Raw genomic sequence first — 21126 nt, forward strand, 5'->3', positions numbered from 1 at the left:
TGAAAGGAAAGGAAAGGAAAGGAAAGGAAAGGAAAGGGAAAGGGAAGGGAAAGGGAAGGGAAAGGGAAGGGAAAGGGAAGGGAAGGAAAGGGAAGGGAAAGGAAAGGAAGGGAAAGGAAAGGAAAGGGAAAGGAAAGGGAAAGGAAAGGAAAGGGAAAGGAAAGGAAAGGGAAAGGAAAGGGAAAGGAAAGGAAAGGAAAGGAAAGGAAAGGAAAGGAAAGGAAAGGAAAGGAAAGGGAAAGGAAAGGAAAGGAAAGGAAAGGAAAGGAAAGGAAAGGAAAGGAAAGGAAAGGAAAGGAAAGGAAAGGAAAGGAAAGGAAAGGAAAGGAAAGGAAAGGAAAGGAAGGAAAGGAAAGGAAAGGAAAGGAAAGGAAGGAAAGGAAAGGAAAGGAAAGGAAAGGAAAGGAAAGGAAAGGGAAGGAAAGGGAAGGAAAGGGAAGGAAAGGGAAGGAAAGGGAAGGAAAGGGAAGGAAAGGGAAGGAAAGGGAAGGAAAGGGAAAGGGAAAGGGAAAGGGAAGGAAAGGGAAAGGGAAAGGGAAAGGGAAAGGGAAAGGGAAAGGGAAAGGGAAAGGGAAAGGAAAGGAAAGGAAAGGAAAGGAAAGGAAAGGAAAGGGAGGGAGGCTCCTGACCTCACATATAACAGCGATGAGCCCCAAACCTGCTGTAATGACAACCAACCTTCCAAGCAGACACTGACAGCAACCTTCCAAATCAGCCCTCACAGCCTTTCCATGAGCTGCACTGTCCATCTCTTAGCACAGAAACAGCCTAGGAAGCTTGAATTAAAACCAAAATATTTTCTCCCACCCTGCTGTATTTTTCTATATCCTCCAGCTATAGAAGAGCAGCAAATGCTCTCAGCTCACCTGGCACTGAGCTCCTATGAAATGACATTAACATTGCATGACATCCAACTGCAATGGGAAACGAAAGGCATTGTAACCACGTGCAGGTTGGTACGAGCAAGGAAGTTCAACACAATGTAAGCGGGCTGTAAAGGTGTCAGATCTGAAAAGACCCAAAATACCAACATTTGTTTCTCATTGATTTCATTGAATGAGAGCTGCTCATTCTGTAACAGAAGACCGTGTAGGAAAGCAAACAGGAAAGCATATTCTAGCAGGGTTACAAGCCTCCACTCGGACAGCACAGTGTGTGTGCATCAGTTTGAATACGGTGTTTCTCCACTCATCTCAGCCCTTCCCCTTCCTGCCCTTATCAGTGAGCACTGCCCAGGATCAGGATCCCAGCCACCCCTCTGCCTTCATCCTGCAGACACAGCTGGACTCCATGGGGCAGCTCCAGGGGAAAAGGAGCCTGGAGAAGAGAAGGCTGCGGGGTGAGTCAGTGCAGCCCTGAAGGGAGCCTGCAAACAGGAGGGGGGTCAGCTCTGTGAGAGGGGGGATAACAGCAGGACAAGGAGATGGTCGGAGCTGAAGGAGGTTCGGATTGAGGGCACGGCGCGGCCCCGCAGCAGCCGCAGGCCTCAGAGCAGCCGCAGGCCGCAGAGCAGCCGTTGCCATGGAGACCAACCCGCGCTCCCGCCGCCGCCCTCTGGCGCCCCCCGCCGCTGAGGAGGCGGAAGTGGAGGCGGGGCCGGGCGGGGAAAGCGAGCGCGGGGTTTCACATCCGGGTTCCGCGGCGGAAGAGCCGGCGCGGCGTGCGGGCGTCGCCCCGGAAGCGGCTCGCGGGGGCTCCTGGGAGTTGTAGTCCCGAGCGGCGGCGGACCGGCGCCAGAGAGTTGGTTGTGAGGAGGTCGGTGGCGAGGAGCGGGGCCGGCGCCGTTCGTGCCCACCGCGGGAGTCGGGGCCGCGCGGGGCGGGGATGGGGACGACCGGCAGCCGGGGGAGGGCGGCGGGACGAAGGGAGCGAGGGGGCGGGCGGCGGCGCCGGGGAGCGGCGGCTCCGAGGCGATGGGCCCGGGGGGGGCGGCGGCGCGGCCCGGAGCGCGCTGAGGGGATGCGGGGTCCGGGACACACGGCGGAGCGACGGGACGGACCGGGGGGAAACCGGGCCGCGGGGCGGGGCTGAGAGCGGAGCCGGGGGAGCGCGGGCGGCGGGGGGCGCCCAGCGGGGCGGGGGGCCGGGCCGGGCCGGGCCGTGCAGCACTCGGTTCCGCCGCTGAGTGCGGCCCTGCCGCCCGACCACCACGGCACGGTTTGAGCTGCGGGTGGGAACGTTTCCATCCGTGGTGCCCGTGGAACCCGCGGGGATGTGCCAGTGGGTGTCCACATGGGTGTCCCGATGGAGGTCCTGATGGGTGTCCCAATGGATGTCCCGATGGGTGTCCCAATGGAGATCCCAATGGATGTCCCCATGGATGTCCCAATGGATGTCCCAATGGGTGTCCCAATGGAGATCCCAATGGATGTCCCCATGGATGTCCCAATGGATGTCCCAATGGGTGTCCCAATGGAGATCCCAATGGATGTCCCAATGGGTGTCCCAATGGATGTCCCAATGGATGTCCCAATGGATGTCCCGATGGATGTCCTAATGGGTGTCCCGATGGATGTCCCGATGGATGTCCCAATGGATGTCCCAATGGGTGTCCCAATGGATGTCCCAATGGGTGTCCCAATGGATGTCCCAATGGATGTCCCAATGGATGTCCCCATGGGTGTCCCAGTGGACGTCCCCGCAGACACACGGTGGCTGGCCTGGCCCTGACCTTCCCCGGTCCTCGGAGCTGCATGAGGCAGGACAGCGCAGTGTGGGGCAGGACGGCCCGGCGGGGGTCGGGCTGTGGATGGGAGACAGTGCTGCTCCCAGAGAGCTGCCGGGGAGCTGGGAGTCACCGACAGCATCCACAGCCACCACCCGGCACCAGCAGCTGTTGGGATGCGCGGGGCTGCGGCAGGGAGCACGGCAGGGCTGGGCAGGGGGGATGTGCGGATCGCAGAGGTCTTCCCTGAGCTCTACCATGAGCTGATGTGGCAGGGCTGGCTGGGTGGCTCTGGGTAATGGCTGGACTTGATGTTCTGACCTTAGTGGTTCCATGAGTAGGGCTGATCAAGATTTGCTGTGAGGCTGCCATGCACTGTTGGCCCAAGTAGCAGAAAGTCGGAGTGCTTTGCTGTCATGGAGCCCAGCGCAGGTGGCCTTTGGGAGTGCGCTGTGCACAGGACAGCATCACTTCGCCTTTGTCCTCATGATAAGACATTGGGATGGATCTCTTTGTGCACTGCTGGGATCCCAGGGCAGGCCGCAGCCCATTGATGAGCTGAGGTTGGCCTGGATGATCTCAGTGGTCTTTTCCATCCTCACCCATTCGAGGATAAGCAGAAGTTCTGTGGCGCTCACTGAGGGTGGATGTGGTTTCTCCTCATACTCGCACATTGCAATTTCCATGCGGATCAAAGAAACCCAACCAAGACCTTGAGATTTTATCTGCGTTTCAGTTGTCCACGTTCCCTGGCTTTGTTCTTCCCCATTGCAGAACGGCCATTAAGTCTGTTACTAAGAATTTTTTAGCATCTTTTGCCCTCTGGGGTTCCAGTACATTGCCCAGCATGGGGCACAAAGCTGCTTTGCCATCTGATGGTGTCATTGTTGTTTCTCATCCCAGATGTACCATCACTGCCCACAGGAGTCCTGTGCCATTGGGTTGCCCAGAGGGGTTGTGGAGTCCCTCAGCTGATATTCCAAAGCTGCCTGGATGTGATGCTGGCAGATGCTCTGGGGGACCCTGCGCAAAGCTGGGGGTTGGGCTGGGTGATCCCAAGTCCCTTCTAACCTCAACAGCATCACAGCATGGTTTGGGCTGGAAGGGACCCCAAGGATCACGGAGCTCCAACCCCCCACCACAGGCAGGGCCACCAACCTCCCCATTGAATAGCAGCCCAGGCTGCCCAGGGCCCCATCCAACCTGGCCTTCAACAGCTCCAGGGATGGACGGGGCATCCACAGCCTCTCTGGGCAGCTGTTCCAGCACCTCCCCACTCTCACAGTACAGAACTTCCCCCTGACATCCACCCTCAACCCGCCCTCCTTCAGCTCCAACCCATTTCCCTTGTCCTGCTGCTCAACCATCCCGTGGTTCTGGGATCATATTCCCCATCTTTGTAAGGCCGTGTCCTTGCACACCCCCATCTCCCTCCAATCACCATCGGGGCCCAACAGGATATCTTTGAACCTTCCAAATCTTCCTCTTTCAGCAGAGTTCATGCATCCCCTTCGGGTCAGTGCATGAAGCAGCTGCCATAACACAACGACTCTTTTTGGCACTGAGGTCTTTGTAACATCAAGAAGCTGAGATCCTTCCCCCACTCCTCTGTTCTCCCCACCTGTCCCCGCTCCCCCCCATGCTCCCCCCGTTCCTTTAGACCCGGGGCTGTTGCTGGTTGCGCATTGGCTGCCCCATCTCAATTAGAGCCCTATTGCTTGTCAGTGTGGGCTGGGTGGCTCTTTGTGAGGGCCCTTGTTGGCAGCTCCCCTGCTTGGATAGACCTCAGGTTGGACGCCCAGTGCTGGAGGCATCCCCGGCGCTCAGATAAGAACTCTTACACCAAGTTGGTTGGCTTCGTTGTTCCTTGCTTCAGTGATTTGAATAAGGAAACCAAATAGCGGAATATCGTGTCAGCAATTAACAAAAGGATGCGTCTCATTCTTGGCTTTGCTGTAAGGGAGGAATAATGTGGCATTGTGACTGAGGTTGGTGCAGACATGGAGAGCAGACCCCAAAGCGCACAGTGCCTCCTCTGGGTGCACAGCAACCTCCTGCACCGGGTGGAGAGGGAACAGGCAGGTGAGGAGCAGCAAGGAGGAGCTTGCTGGGCTGTCAGGTGGTTTGTACTGAGGACATCCAGTTTCAGAAGGCTTTAAACACCTGGAAGGGAAGGTGGATTCTAACTCGGTGTTTCTTTTTGCTGCTCTCGTAGGAATCCACGCTTCCTGCTGTGATGGAGATGTTCTCATTGAATTCCCTTAAAGGTAAGGGCTATTTGCTTTTAATTTGTGCAGAGATTTTAGTGCTTTGGCAGTTTCCTCAAGCAAATTCACTCCCGAGGAATAGCGCTGTCCTTCCTTATTGGGAGGAGGTTTGTCCCATGGCCAGACTTCCTTCTCAATGTCCCAAAAGGAAGCAGATATCATAGCATCACAGCACGGTCTGTGTTGCACAGGCCCACAGTGCTCACCCAGCTCCAACCCAACTACGTGCAGGGTCACCAACCAGCAGCCCAGAGCCACGTGCAGCCTGTTGGACACGGACACAGCCGGGCTGGGGCTGGGCCTGTGCTGTGGGAGAGGAAGGCTTTAGGGCAGGTATGGCCGTGAGCTCCTGCTCAGCCCTGCAGGGCTTTGCCTGCAGAGGAGGAATAACTGAGTGCACAAGGCCTGGGGCACGGCTTGAAGTGGCCGCGTGTGTGTTGTGTCATGTAGGTGTATTGTGCTGGGAGTCATGCAGTCTGACCGTTGGAGTTCTGACTGAATTCGGTCTTAGCCGTTTTATTTGCCGTGCTCATGAGCTGACATTGCTGCGTTACCTGCAGTGACAGACCACAACCCACCGGTGGCTGTGGGGAGGTTTTGCCGGAGGTTTGTGGCTGAAAGTGGCTGTATTTGGGTCCGGGTTGTTGAGCGGATCCCCCCGCTCTCTGCAGCCGCCCGACGCCGCGGCCCTTTTTTCCAGCCCCCCCTTTTTTTCCCTTCTTTTCTTTCTCCGTTCCCCGCTCCGGGTCCTCCCCTCCCGCCGTCCGCCGGGGGGCGCTGTAGCGGCAAGCGACGCTCTATCCCACCCTCCTCCCGCGCTCTATCCCACCCTCCTCCCGGCTCCACCGCGGCCGGCGCCGGGCGGCCTCAAGATGGCGGCGCTGGGATTGCTGCTGCAAGCGGCGGCCGCCTGCGGCTCGGCCGGACCGCTGCGCCTCGGCCGCTGCTACCGAGGGGCGCGGGGCTTCTGCGGCCGCTTAGCGGAGCCCGACGGCCCGGAGGAGGCCCGGCAGGAGGACGAGGAGGAGCAGCCGCCTCCTCCGGGCAGCGCCATGGTGCAGGGTGAGCACGAGAGCCGGCCGGGGGGGGGGCCGCGGCCGGCCCCGAACGCAGCGGAAGGGAGGAGCGAGCCCGCCGCCCGCGGCACCACGGGGGGACGGCGGTTGGAGGCGGCGTGCGCGCGCCCGCGGCCTTCCCGTGCGCGCGTCCGCCCGGCCCAGGCCGCGGGACGGAGCTGCCGGGATGCGCGGAGCGGGAGAGCAGGCGGGGGGCGGCGGCGCAGGTAGCGGCGGGCGGAGCGGCCTGAGGGCGGCCCTGCGAGGGGCCGGGCCGAGCGGCTCAAGGTCGCGCGGAGGGGCCGGGCCGGGGCAGCCCCGCGGGGACGGGGAGCCGTGCGGGGCCGGCGGAGCCGTGCGGGGCCGCTCGCGGGCGGCGTTGGGTTGAGGCTGCGCTCCCCGGGCTCGGGCCGGCCCCGTGCGCGTCTGCTTGGTTGGACGTTAAAGCTTCTGCGCTTCCTTTCTTTCCTTCCTTTGGTTGCTGGGCGGCCTTCTCTCTCCTCTCGGTACCTTATTTTCCGGTTCTCTTGGTGGCGTTCGGGCAGTGCTGCGTGCAGCCCGAGCTGTGCTCCCTCGTTCCTTTGGGTCCCTTCCAAGTGGGGATGTTCTGCGATGTTTCCCTGTGCAGCTGCGCTGGGGAACCGATGTTGGTGGGTGGGATTGGATGGGGGCATCACCAGAGCTCCATCCGACCTCTGTGGCTCTGTGATTCTGTGTAAGGTCTTTGTGCTCAGAGTTCCGCTCGCAGAGCTTTGGAAGGTTTTGTGAATGGTTTGACTTTAGAACCGTTCCTCCGTATCCTGTTGCTATCAGACCAAGGAAGACCTCCCTCCTGTTTGTAAGTACCAGAAGGCTGCAGGGAGGCCTCCCCGGGGCCTTGTCCTCCCCAGGCCAGACACCCTCAGGCAGGTCCCATAGCAGAGATGCTCCATCCCCTGAGCATCTGCATGGTCTCCTCTGCACCCACTCCGTGTTGGTTTGTGTCAGATCAGTGAGCAGAACCACCCCCAGGCTCTTGCTGCTGGTCTGCCCTACCTGCACAGCTGCACCTTGAACGTGCAGGGATGATAAGTTATTTTAAACGCCTTATAAGTGCAGGTGCTGTGCCTTCAACACGTTGATACGTCGCTGGCTATCCACACCTGATTGCTGTTACTAGCCATGGTTACCATTGCCAATATGGGAAAATAAACTGCAGTCTGAGCCCAGCTTTAGAAATGGCAGCTATATTGGCACTGACATCTAATGCTTTGCTGGACAGAGTGGTGGGATTTTGGAGCAGGGTCTGTGCTGAGCGCAGCTCTTCTGCCTGCTCAGCCAGCCTGCTGCAGCCCTCGCTCACTGCTGAGATATGCACGGTGTCAACCTGTTTGCTCCGAGATGGAATCCATCCCTGCAGTCAGTTCCATTTGCCATCACAGGAGAATGAAGGTTCCCCCAAACCTTGGGGTTCATGTCAGCTGCTCCCCATCCCTCCTTAGGAGGATGTGCCTGGGCCACTTTGTCTGTGCTCCTGATGTAGCTGGTGGTGCCTTTGTGTCAGGCCTGACTCCCACAGTCAAGTTGAGCTTCATGACTCTGACTTAGAGGAACAGGAACGAGTTAATTGGCTCCTTTTGATTTGTCTGTTCTCCATGGCAGGCTTTCAGCATTCGTGGTCATGGAGCTGAGGTTAAAGGCATCACGGATGGTTGTGGCTTGGAGCTGGGCGTGAAAAGCAGCTGTTTTGTTCTGGGAGCATTAAGCTGTGCTCCTTCTAATAGAGCTGCTACCCAAACAGCCCTTCTGGGCAGTCAGGATTCGTGTGCTCTGTGTATGAAGGTGCCAAGAAATCCAATCTGTCAGGGGAGGAAACGTCGTGCAAATCCACTGCTGCAGTTTGGGGACGGTTCCTTTAAAAGTGGGGCTTCGTGCAAAGAAAGCTCCTTTCAGCTTCTGATTGCAGGCTAAGGATGGGCTGAGGGCAATCCATCAAAGCCCTGAGTGCTGTTGGTGCGTCAGATGGTGCTGCTGAATGTGGCATTGTCAGCTGGGGAGAAGACATTGTGTCTCAATTCAGGGTCTGCTCTGCAAGCCAGAACTGGGCTTTGTTACTTAGACATCCTGTGCCTTGCATATGGATGACTTCAATATTTAGTCCTTGCTGAGGAGTCACCTCAGAATCTCAGAGATCGATTGGGTCCTTCAGTCAATGTGCTGTTTTTTTTCCTGGCCATTTACAAACATTGCACCTCTCGGCTCCATCTGTTCCGTATCACAGAGTTCCTCGGGGAATCCTTCCTGAAAGGGGAAGCAACCGGAGGCCAAATAATGCAGGCTGCTGCTGGAGGTTATTATTTATTTCTCATTTATTAAGTGAATTTAATAGCGCACTGGGGAATTGTGCTGCTGCTCCTTCCTGTGCGTCCCAGGGATGGAAATGAGGATCAGCGTGAGGAGGGCTGCACTTCTAGTCACTGTTCCACTTCACTCGGCGGGTGATGGTGTGAGCGCAGCGGGGGCTGGAAGGGCACATTTCTCGTGCTGCTCTGTGTAACTGCAGGCTGAAACCGTCCTCCTGCTGTCCCAGCTGGCACTTAGGAGCTGGTTCCATTTAGGAACTCTGCTTGACCACAGAGCTCTGCTGCTGCATTCACCTGTGTGTGAGAAACAGCAGCCTGAGGGCTTTCCCGTTGTGATGCTGGGGCTGTCACCCATCTGAGAGCAGGGGGAGCTCACGGTGTGCTGGGTGGTGGTGCTGGGTGCTGTTGTGTGGCCAAGGAGGCAGCGCAGGCGGCAGTTCTGGTGTGTTCATTTAATGCTGCCATCTGAACCAAGCCAGCACAGTGTCCCAGTGTGTGCCACAGAGCCCACGTTCCTGCACTGTCAGCTCCTCTTGGCTTCTGGAAACGATTTCCCTGCCATCCAGCTGCTCCTCGTGTGCTTTGGAGGAAGAACCTTCAAACCTGTCAGCAGTGAAGGTTCTTTTCCTGTGCCCTGGATTGGTTTGGTTGTTGGGGGGGGTTATGTGATGAGCTTGTCCTACCTCCCCCTGCAGCCTGCCAAGCTGTGCTGCGGTGTGACTCTTTCACTACAGCCCCCATGCTGTCCACGTTGCTCTGCATCCTGGACTGCTTGTGCTGCACAGATCCCTGCACTATTCTTGTGCCGTGCAGCTGCTCCGGGGATGACAGAGCTGTTCAGTGCTTGCTGGAAGCAGTCCCCGTGTCTTTGTTGTAGTGACTGCAGTCACTGTTCTCAGGAGGACGTGCTGGTAGCTCTGGGATCCACAGGTGGGTCTTTGCTCCTTCCCAGTTGGGTGCTCCAGCTGCTCTAGCAGCAGGGATGGTTGTGTAGCACTCCATGTGGGGGCTGCTCTTGCTGTGCTTCTGCTGCCAGTCCCCCCTCTCCTGTTCCCTGGCACTTCACTTCTGCACCCAGCAATTACTGTGCTTTGTTTTTCTGGATGAGCTTCCTGTCAGATCAGGGCTGCAACTTAACCATCAGCACGTGGAGCTGAACCTGGTCTCACCAGGTCTGCTGCTCACAGTGAGGGTCCTCTGAGCACAGAGTCCCATTTCCAGCCTCTAAGCAAGAGCTTCCGAGCAGAAGGGACTCGAGATGAAGCAGGAAGTCCCAGAGTGTGATTTCACCTTTTCCATTTGTGATGACTGGATCGAAGGTGTGATGTGTGTGTGGTTGAGAGCCCGGCTTTAACCCAAGGTGGGTTTGGAGATCAAAGGGTGACACGCAGAACCTCTTCTGCCTTCATAGTGAGGAAGCAGCGCTGGCTCCTTGCGGTGGGCCAAGAAACCTGCATCTCAGGAAAAGTATTGGAGATAAAACACTGTTGGGGGTTTGGGGCGTGCAGTGCTGTCTTGTATTTGGCACTCGGGGGGCATCGACCTGTGCTGTGCCCCATTTTGCTGATGCCTGGAGACATTGTATGTGTCCCACTTAATACCTGTGTCTGCTGCTGTGTCTGTAAGCACGGAGCAATGTGTGCTCTGGTGATACAGGACTGCAGGAGGACTGGAAATCATTCAGATCTTGTGTTGGTTTTTTTCCCCTCCAGATTCCAGAGACCTGCTAAAGGAATTCCCACAGCCCAAGAACTTGCTCAACAGCGTGATCGGACGGGCCCTGGGCATTTCCCATGCAAGGGACAAGCTGGTGTACATCCATACTAATGGGCCCAGAAAAAAGGTAACGCTGCTGTGCTGGGGATGGCAGCTGTGGTGCACAGGAGGGGAAGTGAGCCAGGAACGCTGCTACACCTGGAAGTGAGCCTTTAATAGAGAATGGGATATCACTGCTTTGATTCCATGGGATAGTTGGAGGATGATCATTCAGACACAAGGTTTTCTCCCTCCCTGTACATCCATTTTTATGTGCTTTAATAGTACACGGGTGTAAATCTTGTCCCTCTCCTTTGGAACATGGAAGGGTGAATCCTTTCCTTGCTGTAAGTGCTGCTCTCAGCAGGAAGGTACGTAGTCTGCCCTTGTGTCTTGGGCTGTGTAACCCACTGCCTTAGAAACAGAAAGCAAAGGGCTGTATTTTAGACCTTAACGGGGCCAGGTTTTGTTGTTTTTATGTTCTAATAAATAAATGCCCAAGGAAGCCTAAAATGCTTAATCGCAATCGGAAAAGGAGGATTTGTTTGAAATGGAGGGAGAGAAGAATTCCATGTTTTGCCAAAGAGTTGGAGCCCTCCTTGGATCCGGGGCCCAAATCCCTGTGTGCTGTGAATCCAGCAGCTGTCCTGGGGGCTCTGCTCCTCGTGCCATGAAGCCCCAGCCCTCTCATTGCAGAGCAGGAAGCTCTTTCCAGCTGAAGTTTAACATCCATTCAGTTCTGACAGAGTAACATTTTCCAATCACATCCTGTCCTAAAACTTCCCAGGTAGTTTTCATGACCTCATCCTTTCTGAGCATCTCTGTTTTAGGCAATACATCAGAATGGGTACAGAACCATAGAATGGGTTGAGAAGGACCAGAATGATCATCCAGTTTCACCCCCCCTGCTCTGGGTACTTCAGAGTTGCTTTATTATCAGTGGGTGTGTTGCCTGCTTTTCCTCCAGCAGTAGTGCAGTTACCTGATGTACGCTGTGGGATGCCATAAGCAGATCCTCGTTGCTTTAGTTTGCATAATCAGTTCAGGTTCTTGTTAGCACTCAGTGTAGGCTGATGTTGACCGTAACTTCTGATTTCTTTGGAAAAAAAATATCCCAAAAAGAAACGAAGGGGAAACAAGCACTAGTTTGGCTCTAGGAGCAGATGAGGGTTAGAGGCAGAACTGAAAAAGTGGAGGGACAGCAGAACAGGTGAGGGAAAGTGGGGAAGCTTTGGTTGGAAGGGGACAAGGCTGCTTTTTGTGAGCACTGAGTTTGTTGGCCTCCATCAGACAGCTCTTTCCTCAGCAGGTGTGTGTCTTCATGCAGAACCCCTGGGCAGAAATGCAGCAGTTCCCTGGGGTGAGGTGAGATTCGGATGACAGGCAGGCAGCCGGGTGGAGGCTGTGGAAAGGCAGATCCTCCAGCCTTATAGGTGGGGTTTTCCCAGCAGACTTGAACACCACCTGTCATCTTTGCTGCAGCAATGGGAGGGAATTCTGTGGGCATTTCCCTCTTTGATCCTTACAGAAACTCGGCTACAGCATCAGCAGGGCCAGGAGTGGGATGAGCTCTGGATTTGGAAGGGTTTTTTACCAGGGTAGGGTTCGGTTCCTGGTGTTCTTTGCCTCTGGGGGTTTTTCAGCTCCTTTGAACCAACTGCTGGTGTAAGAATCACAGAATCACCAAGGTTGGAAAAGACCTACAAGATCATCCAACCATCCACCTATTACCAGTAGCTCCCACTAAACCATGTCCCTCAACACAACATCCAGTCGTTCCTTAATAGCATGTGTTGGGCAGAATAAAGCAAAGGCTGGGTTTGTGTTTGCCTGATGAGCGTGACTGGTGCACTGTGCTGCTAATTGGTCACGGTGAGGTAACGAGGAAGGTTTGTTTGCCATTGCAAACAGAAACATGTTGAGGTGGTGCATGCTGCTTCTCAGGCATGGCTCAGTTGCTGTACTGCACATAAGAACAGTTACTCTGAAACTGAATTGCTCTGGTAAGGAGCTCTTGCCACTTGATTCCTTTTTGCTGACACGCTGCAGGCTGTGAAGCTCGGCCCGGGTTTGTTTAGGAATTTCACTTACAGCCCCATTCTTACCTGGAGTTCAGAGGCGTTTGAAGTAACTGCTGCTGCTGAAGGAGAGACGTTGCTCTGTCTCACTTCAGTGAATGTCTTTGCTTTTCAGAAAGTCACTTTGCACATAAAGTGGCCTAAGAACGTGGAAGTAGAAGGCTATGGGACCAAGAAGATCGATGCTGAGAGACAGGCAGCAGCTGCTGCATGCCAGCTCTTCAAGGTGAGCTTTTGTTCTTCCTCTGTAGCTTGATGAAACAAGTCTTTGAGCATGCAGGCATTCCCTGCTCTGCCGATACCCCTTCTGCCTGTTTACCTTCTTAATTGGCCTGTTTAGAGTTTCTCTTTCATCTGTGGAGTAGAAGCAGTGCTTCCTCCTAAGGAGCCTGGAGGAGGTGCTGCAGGTGCTCTGACAATAGGAGAACTTTTGGCTTGCTTGTAGATCAAGAAAGCTCCATTTAGAAGTAACTGTTTAGTTTCCAAGCTGAGCCTTCAGAAGTGAAGGATTGCAGCCTTAAAGCTAGCAGTTTCTTCAGCTGGTTTTGGAATCCTGTGATTAGCAAAACTCGTTCCACTGGTTGGCTTTACCTGCAGCTCAGTTGGTGCTTGTTCAGTTAATGTTCACTGAGCGCACGTTGTTTTATCCTCGCTCTTCAGCGCTCAATGAATGCACCGTTTCTGGCCGTCTTTGAAAGCCTGAAGGTTTTCAGCAGTTCTACCTGCAGTTGCAATTTGCTTTTTGTAAATCTGGGGGAATCTCTGAACTGTTTTCACTTTGGAACAAGGAAGCAAACAAACAAAACCAGAACGAGCAACAAAAAGGCAAAAAACCACTAACCTTGGAACCGTAGGTTAAGCATGCAAAGTTTTAACAATGGGGTTTGCCAGCTAGAGCTGCAACCAACAGGAAAGGCTGATTATGGGAGGCCTTGTGCAGTGCTAGCTATAGAAGTAGCCACACTGCTCTAAGTAAATGGTCATCAATCCAAGCAACGTGGCACTGTTAATTGGGGCAGAGGGTGTCTGAATATGACTTTTGGTTATAGCAGCAAAGTGAATTCTTGCTGTGCTGGGCACATCTACAGCACAGAATAGTACAACCTTATCTAATAGGGGTCCTCTGAGAGCTAAAGATGTAATTCATTGTAGTGGTCTGGTAAGAGTTTGCCAGAAAAATGCTGAGTACAATTAAAACCTTGTAAAACACCTATAACAATTCCAAGCAACTGTGCTTTGGGAAGGGAGCTTGGTGTGCAAATTTCCTTCCTTAAGTGCTGGCTGGAGAATCACAGACTGGCCTGGGTTGCACAGGCCCACAGTTCTCATCCAGCTCCAACCCCCTGCTGTGTGCAGGTCACCAACCAGCAGCCCAGGCTGCCCAGAGCCACATCCAGCCTGGCCTTGAATGCCTGCAGGGATGGGGCATCCACAGCCTCCTTGGGCAGCCTGTTCAGTGCGTCACCACCCTCTGGGGGAAAAACTTCCTTCTCAGATCCAACCTCAACCTCCCCTGTCTCAGTTTAACACCATTCCCCCTTGTCCTATCACTGCCCACCCTCACAAACAGCCATTCCCCTCCTGTTTATACACTCCCTTCAAGTACTGGATGCCCACAATGAGGTCTCCCCGTAGTCTTCTCTTCTCCAAGCTAAACCAGCCCAGTTCCCTCAACCTTTCCTCATAGGAACTGCTTCAGCTCTCTGCCCATCTCAGTGGCCTCCTCTGGATCCTCTCCAAGAGCTCCACATCCTTCCTGTTCTGGGGTCCCCAGGCCTGGCTGCAGCACTGCAGATGGGGCCTCACAAGAGCTGAGTAGAGCAGGAGACAGTCACCTCCCTCTCCCTGCTGGCCACCTCTTAATGCAGCCCAGCACACAGTTGGCCTTCCCGGCTGCAGGTGCACACTGCTGGCTCATCCACCAGTACTCCCAGCTCCCTCTCTGCAGGGCTGCTCTCAAGGAGATCTTCCCCCAGTCTGTATGAACACCTGGCATTGCCCCAGCCCAATGCAGCTCCCTGCACTCAGCCTTAGTGATCCTCATTAGGTTAACATGGAACCACTTCTCCAGCCTGTCCAGGTCCCTCTGCTTGGCTTCCCTTCCTTCCAATGAATCAACTGCACTGCTCAGTTTTATGTCATCTGCAGACTCACTGAGGGTGCACTTGTTGCCATCGTCTGTCACTGATGAAGATGTTGAAGAGCCCCGGTCCCAAGGCCGACTCCTGAGGGACACCACTTGTGGCCATCCTCCCCCCGACCCAGAACCATTGATCATAGCCCTTTGGCTGCATCCAGCCAACCAGTTCTTAATCCACCAAACAGTCCGTCCTTCAGATCCACACCTTTCCTGTTTAGAGAGAAGGATGTGGTGAGGGACCATGACCATATCAGTGGCTTTGCAGAAGTCCAGGTAGAAGGAAAAGCTTTGAGTTTCTGGAAGTGCCTTTTCTGTGTAATGTGAAGGAAGCGCTCCTTCCTTTCTCTCCTTCCCCAGGCGTGTGCTGCTCCCTGCAGTTACGTTTCTGTCTGCTCATTGCTGTCTGACTTTGGTTTCTCTCTGATAGGGCTGGGGTTTGCTGGGGCCCAGAAATGAGCTGTTTGATGCTGCCAAGTACCGGCTGCTGGCTGACCAGCTCGGTTGCCCTGATGAGAGGTGGTGCTCAGAGGGCAAATGGCGCTCCAAGTCCGGCCCTTCCCTCGCTGACCTGTCGACCTGCTGGCGGCGAATGGAGCCCGACGACCCCATCCAGCCCATGGAGCAGGGCCGGATGCCCAAAGCCATGAGGAGAGAAGAGCTGGAGGAAGGAGAGCTAGAGGAAGGGGAACTGGAGGAGGGAGAGCTGGAAGAAGAAGCAATCGATGTTTCTGATTATTTACCCATGGCACATCAGGATGCTCGAACTTTGGGCAGAGATGCAAGGTGAGTCTGTCCAGAAAGCTGCTAATGCAGGCCAGTAAAGAAGAGAGATTTTTTCCTTTGTAGCTGATGCACCCCGTTGTTCCTCAGAATGGAGCTGCAGCTTCTTGCATTGCTGGTGTGACCTGCAGGTGGGCTCAGCACTGCCTGTTGTGCCATTCTGTATGGGAGAGGTAGTGGGGCAGGCCGATCTTGTGCCTGCCTGTTTTCACAATGGAATGCCCAAGTGCCATCTTTGGAGTTCTGGGCCTAAAGAGATTTCAGTTTCCAGAAGCAGTGCAGGTAGGAGTCCTTTTCCAATCCCCCTAAATGCTGGGGGCAGTACAGAGTCTGCTCCTTTTCATCACCACGCTTGTTTGCTTGACTTTACGAGCACAAGTCTTACATTTCCAGCTGTCAATAGGAGAAAAAACAGTGGGGTCCTGGTGGTGGTGTTTGTTTTGAGGGATGCTGTTGGATATAGAAATAACATAACCCTGCCTTGGTTTTTTGCTTGTTTTAATCAGTTAAAAGCTGTCTTTTCAGTCCGGTTTGTAATACTGCTGTAATGTTTTCATTGCTGCTCAGGGTGGTTGTTTTGCAGTAGACAGATTTTAGTAGTAGGACTGAGCAGGTGATGGAGGTTACCTGTACTCGGCAGCAGATGTGACATGGGTCTGAGGATGGAGTGCGTATCTGTGTCTCAAACTGTTCTCTTCCATTTAGCCGAGGAGGGAGTTCCATTGAAATGACAGATGACAACACTGCCATCCGCGCTCTGACGCAGTTCCCGCTTCCCAAGAATCTCCTGGCCCAAGTGATTCAGATTGCAACCTCTTCCTCCACAGTCAAGGTAAGGTGCTTTTTGCTCCCTGCCCCGGGACCTGCAGTGAGGAAGCTCAGGGGCTCCAGTTGGAATCTCTTTGGATGCTTCTTTGGGCAGCTGGGTGTTGCGGAGAGAAGGGAGGTTAACTAGGCTGACAGGAATCAGCCTGAAGGGTGGGAGAAGTCTTGGTGGGAAACGTCTTAAAAGCAGCACCAGGAATGCTGTTACTTGAGGTCCAGGCAATGGAGGAGCTGCTGTTTGAATGAAGGAGTCTGTTTTCTAAGATAAGTTGGCATTTCCTCTAATGGCTGCACCAAATACAGGTTCGTGTTACTCAGAAATGTGTCATTTCTGCGCTGGTGGAATCGTTCCTCAATTTGATTTTTGCCAGTATCCAGCAGTTCTGCTCCTTGGTGTGTGTCACCCATCTCCTTTCCAGACCCCATGTGCTTAGCAGACCCCAGCTGTGCTCCACCCCACATGGAGCACATATGCTCCATATACGAACCCCATATGCTATCAGTCACTTTCTTCTCCACACAGCTGTCTCCTTTCACTTTGGCCTCAACTTATAGGCTTGGGGTGGAATTCATACTCATAGAATGGCCTGGTTTGCAACTGACCACAATAATCATCTGGTTTCAACCCCCTGCTCTGTGCAGGATTGCCAACTGCCAGACCAGGCTGCCCAGAGCCACATCCAGCCTGGCCTTAAATGCCTGCAGGGATGGGGCATCTCTGTGCAGTAAACACTCTGCTTTGAAATGTGAGGGTGTATTAAAGTCTGTCTGCACAGGGCTCTCACCCAGCTCTCCCAACCCTTCAGGAATACATGCAGTTCCGTACAGTTGGTACCAAGACCAAGATCTGCAAGCTGACGCTCCGCTGGCCCTGTCCAATGACTTTTGCAGCCAAGGGCCGTCGTAAGGTGGAGGCAGAAAACAAAGCAGCAGCACTGGCCTGTCAGAAGCTGAAGGTAAGCACACACAGCTCCCACATCCCTCCTGACACACGTAGATGCTCCTTGCACCTGACTCACCCTGTTTGAGCCTCATGTGGCACGTGTCTCTGAATTCAGACTCAGTAAACATACATTCCCAAACCTTTGGATTCGATCTCAATTGCTCTTGTACCCATCTGGTATCAAAGCTGTGATGATCCCTTAGAGGCTGTTTTGAGCTCTCAGCAAAGTGGTGTGTAGGGATTATTCTTGAAGTCTAGTTCTCTTGGACCCCTCAGTGATGTCTGCTAGGACGGGCTGTCTCGTCTCCTGTTCCTGTAGATGAGCTCATCTGGCAACGTGGCTGTATTAGATTTCTCTGCAGACTCTGAAGCCATCAGAGGAAGTCCAGGAAAATAGCATAAGGCTTAGTACTGAGTTGTCACAACATACCAGGACCGCAGCAAGAGAGTTAATACCCCGTGCCAGGAGGGTTTTGTCACATACAGCTGTGGCTGTGGTTTCTTTGACGGGTCTTACTGAGACCTTGTGAGCACTGTGCTGAGGGAATGAAGCCTTTTGCTTCCACGTGTCCATTTCTGCAATAGGAACGTGTTCCTTGCCATGGTAAAAGCAGGACATGAAGGGATGGGGCTTTGGGGGGGGCAGTCAGCCCAACAGAACCTGCAGGACCCATCTCCGCTGTCATGTCATGTGCAGCACTCTTGTCTGATGTTCTTCTTTGCTTCTGTCCTTCGCAGAGCCTTGGCTTAGTGGACAAGAACAACAACCCGCTCAGCCATGCTATGTATAACATGACTTCCCTCCGAGAGCTTGGGGAGAACCAGAGGAAGCCGTGCCACATCAAAGTCCCTGAAGCGACTCTGCGCAAGATTGAGAACTATCTGAATCATGTAAGGCCCAGAACCACCTTGGGTTCATCACGTTTAGCTTTAGAAATTGTACACTGGTGGGGAACTCCATGGCAGAGTGTTGGGCGAGTTTGTGGCTCACTGTTTTGCCTCAAAACTCATCAGTCTTTGCTGAGCCTTAAGGAAAGGAGACCCTTAATGTGCAGTGGGCCTTCTCTGGATTCTTTGTTACACGCTAAGACTGGTTGTGCCGTGTTCCTTTACAAGGGCCAGCTGCTGGTGAATTTGCAGAGCTCCTTTGGCAGTGTCTCTTCCAGCATATGGAATGTAGTGGTGGGTGCAGATCCTCCAGCCCATTCTCACCCAGGAGATCCCTCTCCCTGGTGTGAGGCTGACAGGAGCTGAAGCAGTGTTCCCTGGGGCAGGACAGGGTTCCCTGGGAGCACTCGTCAAAGCAGGAGTTAGTGCTGAGGTTAGAAGAGGATGAGTGTATCACAGGTGTAAATGTCTGCGGCTAACTGGAGTCACTGGAAATAATGCCCATGTTTGGAAGGTGACAAGTAGTCGCTGTGCCGCACTGATGTGCTCTTGGAGCTGAACGATGTAGATCTCTGGGGATGTGTGCAGTATTTTGCAGTTACCATAAATGAAGCAGTGGTGAGTATGTTAGGAAGCCGAGCCTGTGCCTACGGCAGCAGCTGTTTCTCAGTGAGTTGTTCTAAGTGGCTGAATCAAGGGCTGAAAAAGCCTCTTGAAAGTGCTTGATCTGCCTCCATACGTGCCATGAGCTGACACAGGGCATCAAGGCTTGCTGTTGTGACTCTGAGGAAGCCTGAATCCAGAACTGCTGATCTGCAGCTGGACCTTTAATCCTCTGAACATCTAGGCCTATGGTTTGGTTTGTGTTTCTGTCAGTGCCTGACCCACTGTTGCTCCTTTTAGTTATTCCTGTGGGATGCTGGGCTTTTCTTTTAATTTAACCAGGACTGACTATTTCTGGCCTAGCTAAATGCTTACGTTTTGTGCAAGTTACGAGCCTGGACTTACTGAAGGTGAGGAGAGTGGTGGTACAACTTGATGGAATCAAACATTTGGCTTCTGGGGTGGCTGCATCACTTGCATGCAGTGTAGAGACTGAGTTGGAGAGCATAAGATCCAGTTCTGTGCCTGTCAGTTCACATGCTGGTGTTAGTATTTCTGTCAGGACAGATCCTGGACTTCAGGAGCCACAACAAGGAAATTGCAGGGAGCTGCTCAAGTTACATTCTGGGTTGAGGTTATTAAAGTGGGAATTAGGAGGTTGAGTTGCCCAAAGTCTGAAGAGACACGAATGTAGCTTTTTGGTCACTGCAAAACCCGTCTGGCTGAGTCCATTTCAGGCACTTATTTCTTTCTTCCTTCTGAAGACTGTTCCCAAACTCCCTGTCCCTCACAACTTCCTCTGTCTCTCCCAGTATCCAGTGGACATCAGGGAGTCCAGGCCCCGGCTTGCTGATGACATGATGAACCTGAGCAAGGAGTCCGGTGCGATCAGCGATGCGATCACGGGGAAGACGTACATCCCTATGCTGGAAGCAGAGGAGGTGCGGCTCAGTCAGAACCTGCTGGCCCTCTGGAAAAGGAGGGGATCCTCATGGCAGGAGAGCCACCCGCTGCCGGTGGATCCTCACAAGGACACCATCCTGTCAGCCATTGAGCAGAACCCTGTGGTTGTGATAGCAGGAGATACGGGCTGTGGGAAAACCACGAGGATCCCCCAGCTCCTGCTGGAACATTACATCCTGGAGGGCCGCGGCGCCCGCTGCAACGTCGTCATCACGCAGCCGAGGAGGATCAGCGCCATCTCGGTGGCCCAGCGTGTGGCACAAGAGTTGGGCCCCAACATGAGGAAGAACGTGGGCTACCAGGTGCGGCTGGAGAGCAAACCCCCTGCCCGGGGAGGAGCCCTGCTCTTCTGCACCGTGGGCATCCTGCTGCGCAAGCTGCAGGGAAACCCCAGTCTGGAGGGTGTCAGCCACGTGGTGGTCGATGAGGTCCACGAACGAGATGTCAACACGGATTTCCTGCTCATCCTGCTCAAAGGCATCCAGAAGCTCAACCCCGACCTGCGCCTGGTCTTGATGAGCGCCACGGGAGACAATCAGCGTTTCTCACATTACTTTGGGGATTGCCCTGTGGTCAAAGTGCCGGGTTTCATGTACCCGGTGAAGGAGTACTACCTGGAGGAGATCCTGGCCAAGCTGGGTAGGCACCGACACCGGCACTATGAGATAAAGGTGGGTGTGCAGTGTGGTGTTGAAGCTGTTCCCACTGGACAAGGGACAGGCTTCTGGCCTATCAGCAGGGGGAGAGTTTGGGCCTGGATCTGGTCCCTCTTTCCTGTTCGTTAGCAGTCTTTGCTTAGCTTTCATTCCAAGGCAGTGCCCATGAGCTAAATTTGGCTTAGCATCCCTTGTGTTTTAGTTAAGTTTTGGGTAAAGACAGCTTCGTATTTGGGTTTAAGTTGCATTTTTCCCCTCTTCAGCATGAAGTGTATTTATGTTTGAGTAAGCTAACAGCTCACTGTGCTTTTGTATATGCAGCATGCAACTCTAGTGCAAGATTGAGATGGCTCAGACGTGCCTTGGAGCAAGTCTTGTTACCCGGGCACTCATCGTCTTGCATGACTTGGTTCCTTCATGGCCACCTTTTGCAACTAGTCTGACTGCTTTACGTTGTTGTTCTGGAGATTGCCTCCAGATGTGTGTTGTGGGGAATCTCACTTCAATGGCAGGTCGTGGAATCACAGGATGGTTCAGATTGGAAGACCTGCAGGTTCATCTAGGCCAGCCCCCCTGCTCAGAGCATGGTCAGCCCAAGCTGGCTGCTCAGGAGAAGGTTTTTAGTATCTCCAAGGGCAGAGACTTTGCAGCTTTTCCAGCAATCTTTCCCCAAGTAAAGATGGATTTTTCTTTGCTTAAATAGAATTTTCTGCATCTTATTTGTGCCTTTTGTCTCTTGCCCTGTCAGTGGGCGCTGCCAAGAAGGGCCTGGCTCCCTCTTCTTCATTCCCCCCCACTGGATAATTATATGGGTTAAGCTACCTCTCAGACCTCATCCTCAAGGCCCTTCCCTCTTCTGAACCACAGGAGGTTTCTGTCCACCTGTGGAAGTTCCTCTGTGTCTGAGCAACCAGAATTGGAAGAACCCATGTTGATGTTCAATCCAAATCCCGTCTCCACACTGGGCAGCCCAAAAGTTGGACTGTAGATGTGAGAGTGTTGTCCAAATGCTTCTTGAACTCCCTATAAACGTGGGGCTGTGACCCCTTCCCTGTGCATCCTGTCCCAGTGCCCAGCCGCCTTTTCAGTGAAGAATTCTGTTCTAATCTCCATCCTGATCCTTGCCTGACACAGCTGGGAGCCATTCCCTTGCATCCTGCCCACAA

General features: G+C 53.8%; 1 protein-coding gene across 3 annotated transcripts in view; it reads left to right on the plus strand.

The window, feature by feature from the left end:
* Positions 1-1651: 1651 nt before the first annotated feature.
* Positions 1652-21126, plus strand: part of DHX30 (DExH-box helicase 30) — a 28938-nt gene continuing 9463 nt past the window's right edge. The window contains exons 1-9 of one of the 3 annotated variants that reach the window (XM_072330427.1): positions 1652-1755; positions 4881-4932; positions 10042-10172; positions 12278-12388; positions 14730-15085; positions 15788-15914; positions 16714-16863; positions 17589-17741; positions 19154-19975. In XM_072330427.1, the coding sequence (XP_072186528.1) occupies positions 4902-4932; positions 10042-10172; positions 12278-12388; positions 14730-15085; positions 15788-15914; positions 16714-16863; positions 17589-17741; positions 19154-19975 (1881 nt within the window). In that variant the 5' untranslated portion in view covers positions 1652-1755; positions 4881-4901. Of the gene's footprint in view, positions 1756-4880; positions 4933-5768; positions 5995-6092; positions 6215-10041; positions 10173-12277; positions 12389-14729; positions 15086-15787; positions 15915-16713; positions 16864-17588; positions 17742-19153; positions 19976-21126 lie in introns of those variants that run through there. The other 2 variants (XM_072330425.1, XM_072330426.1) reach the window with 2 other exon arrangements.

The sequence above is a fragment of the Excalfactoria chinensis genome, chromosome 2 (genome assembly GCF_039878825.1).
Source record: "Excalfactoria chinensis isolate bCotChi1 chromosome 2, bCotChi1.hap2, whole genome shotgun sequence".
Taxonomy (NCBI): Eukaryota; Metazoa; Chordata; class Aves; order Galliformes; family Phasianidae; genus Excalfactoria; species Excalfactoria chinensis.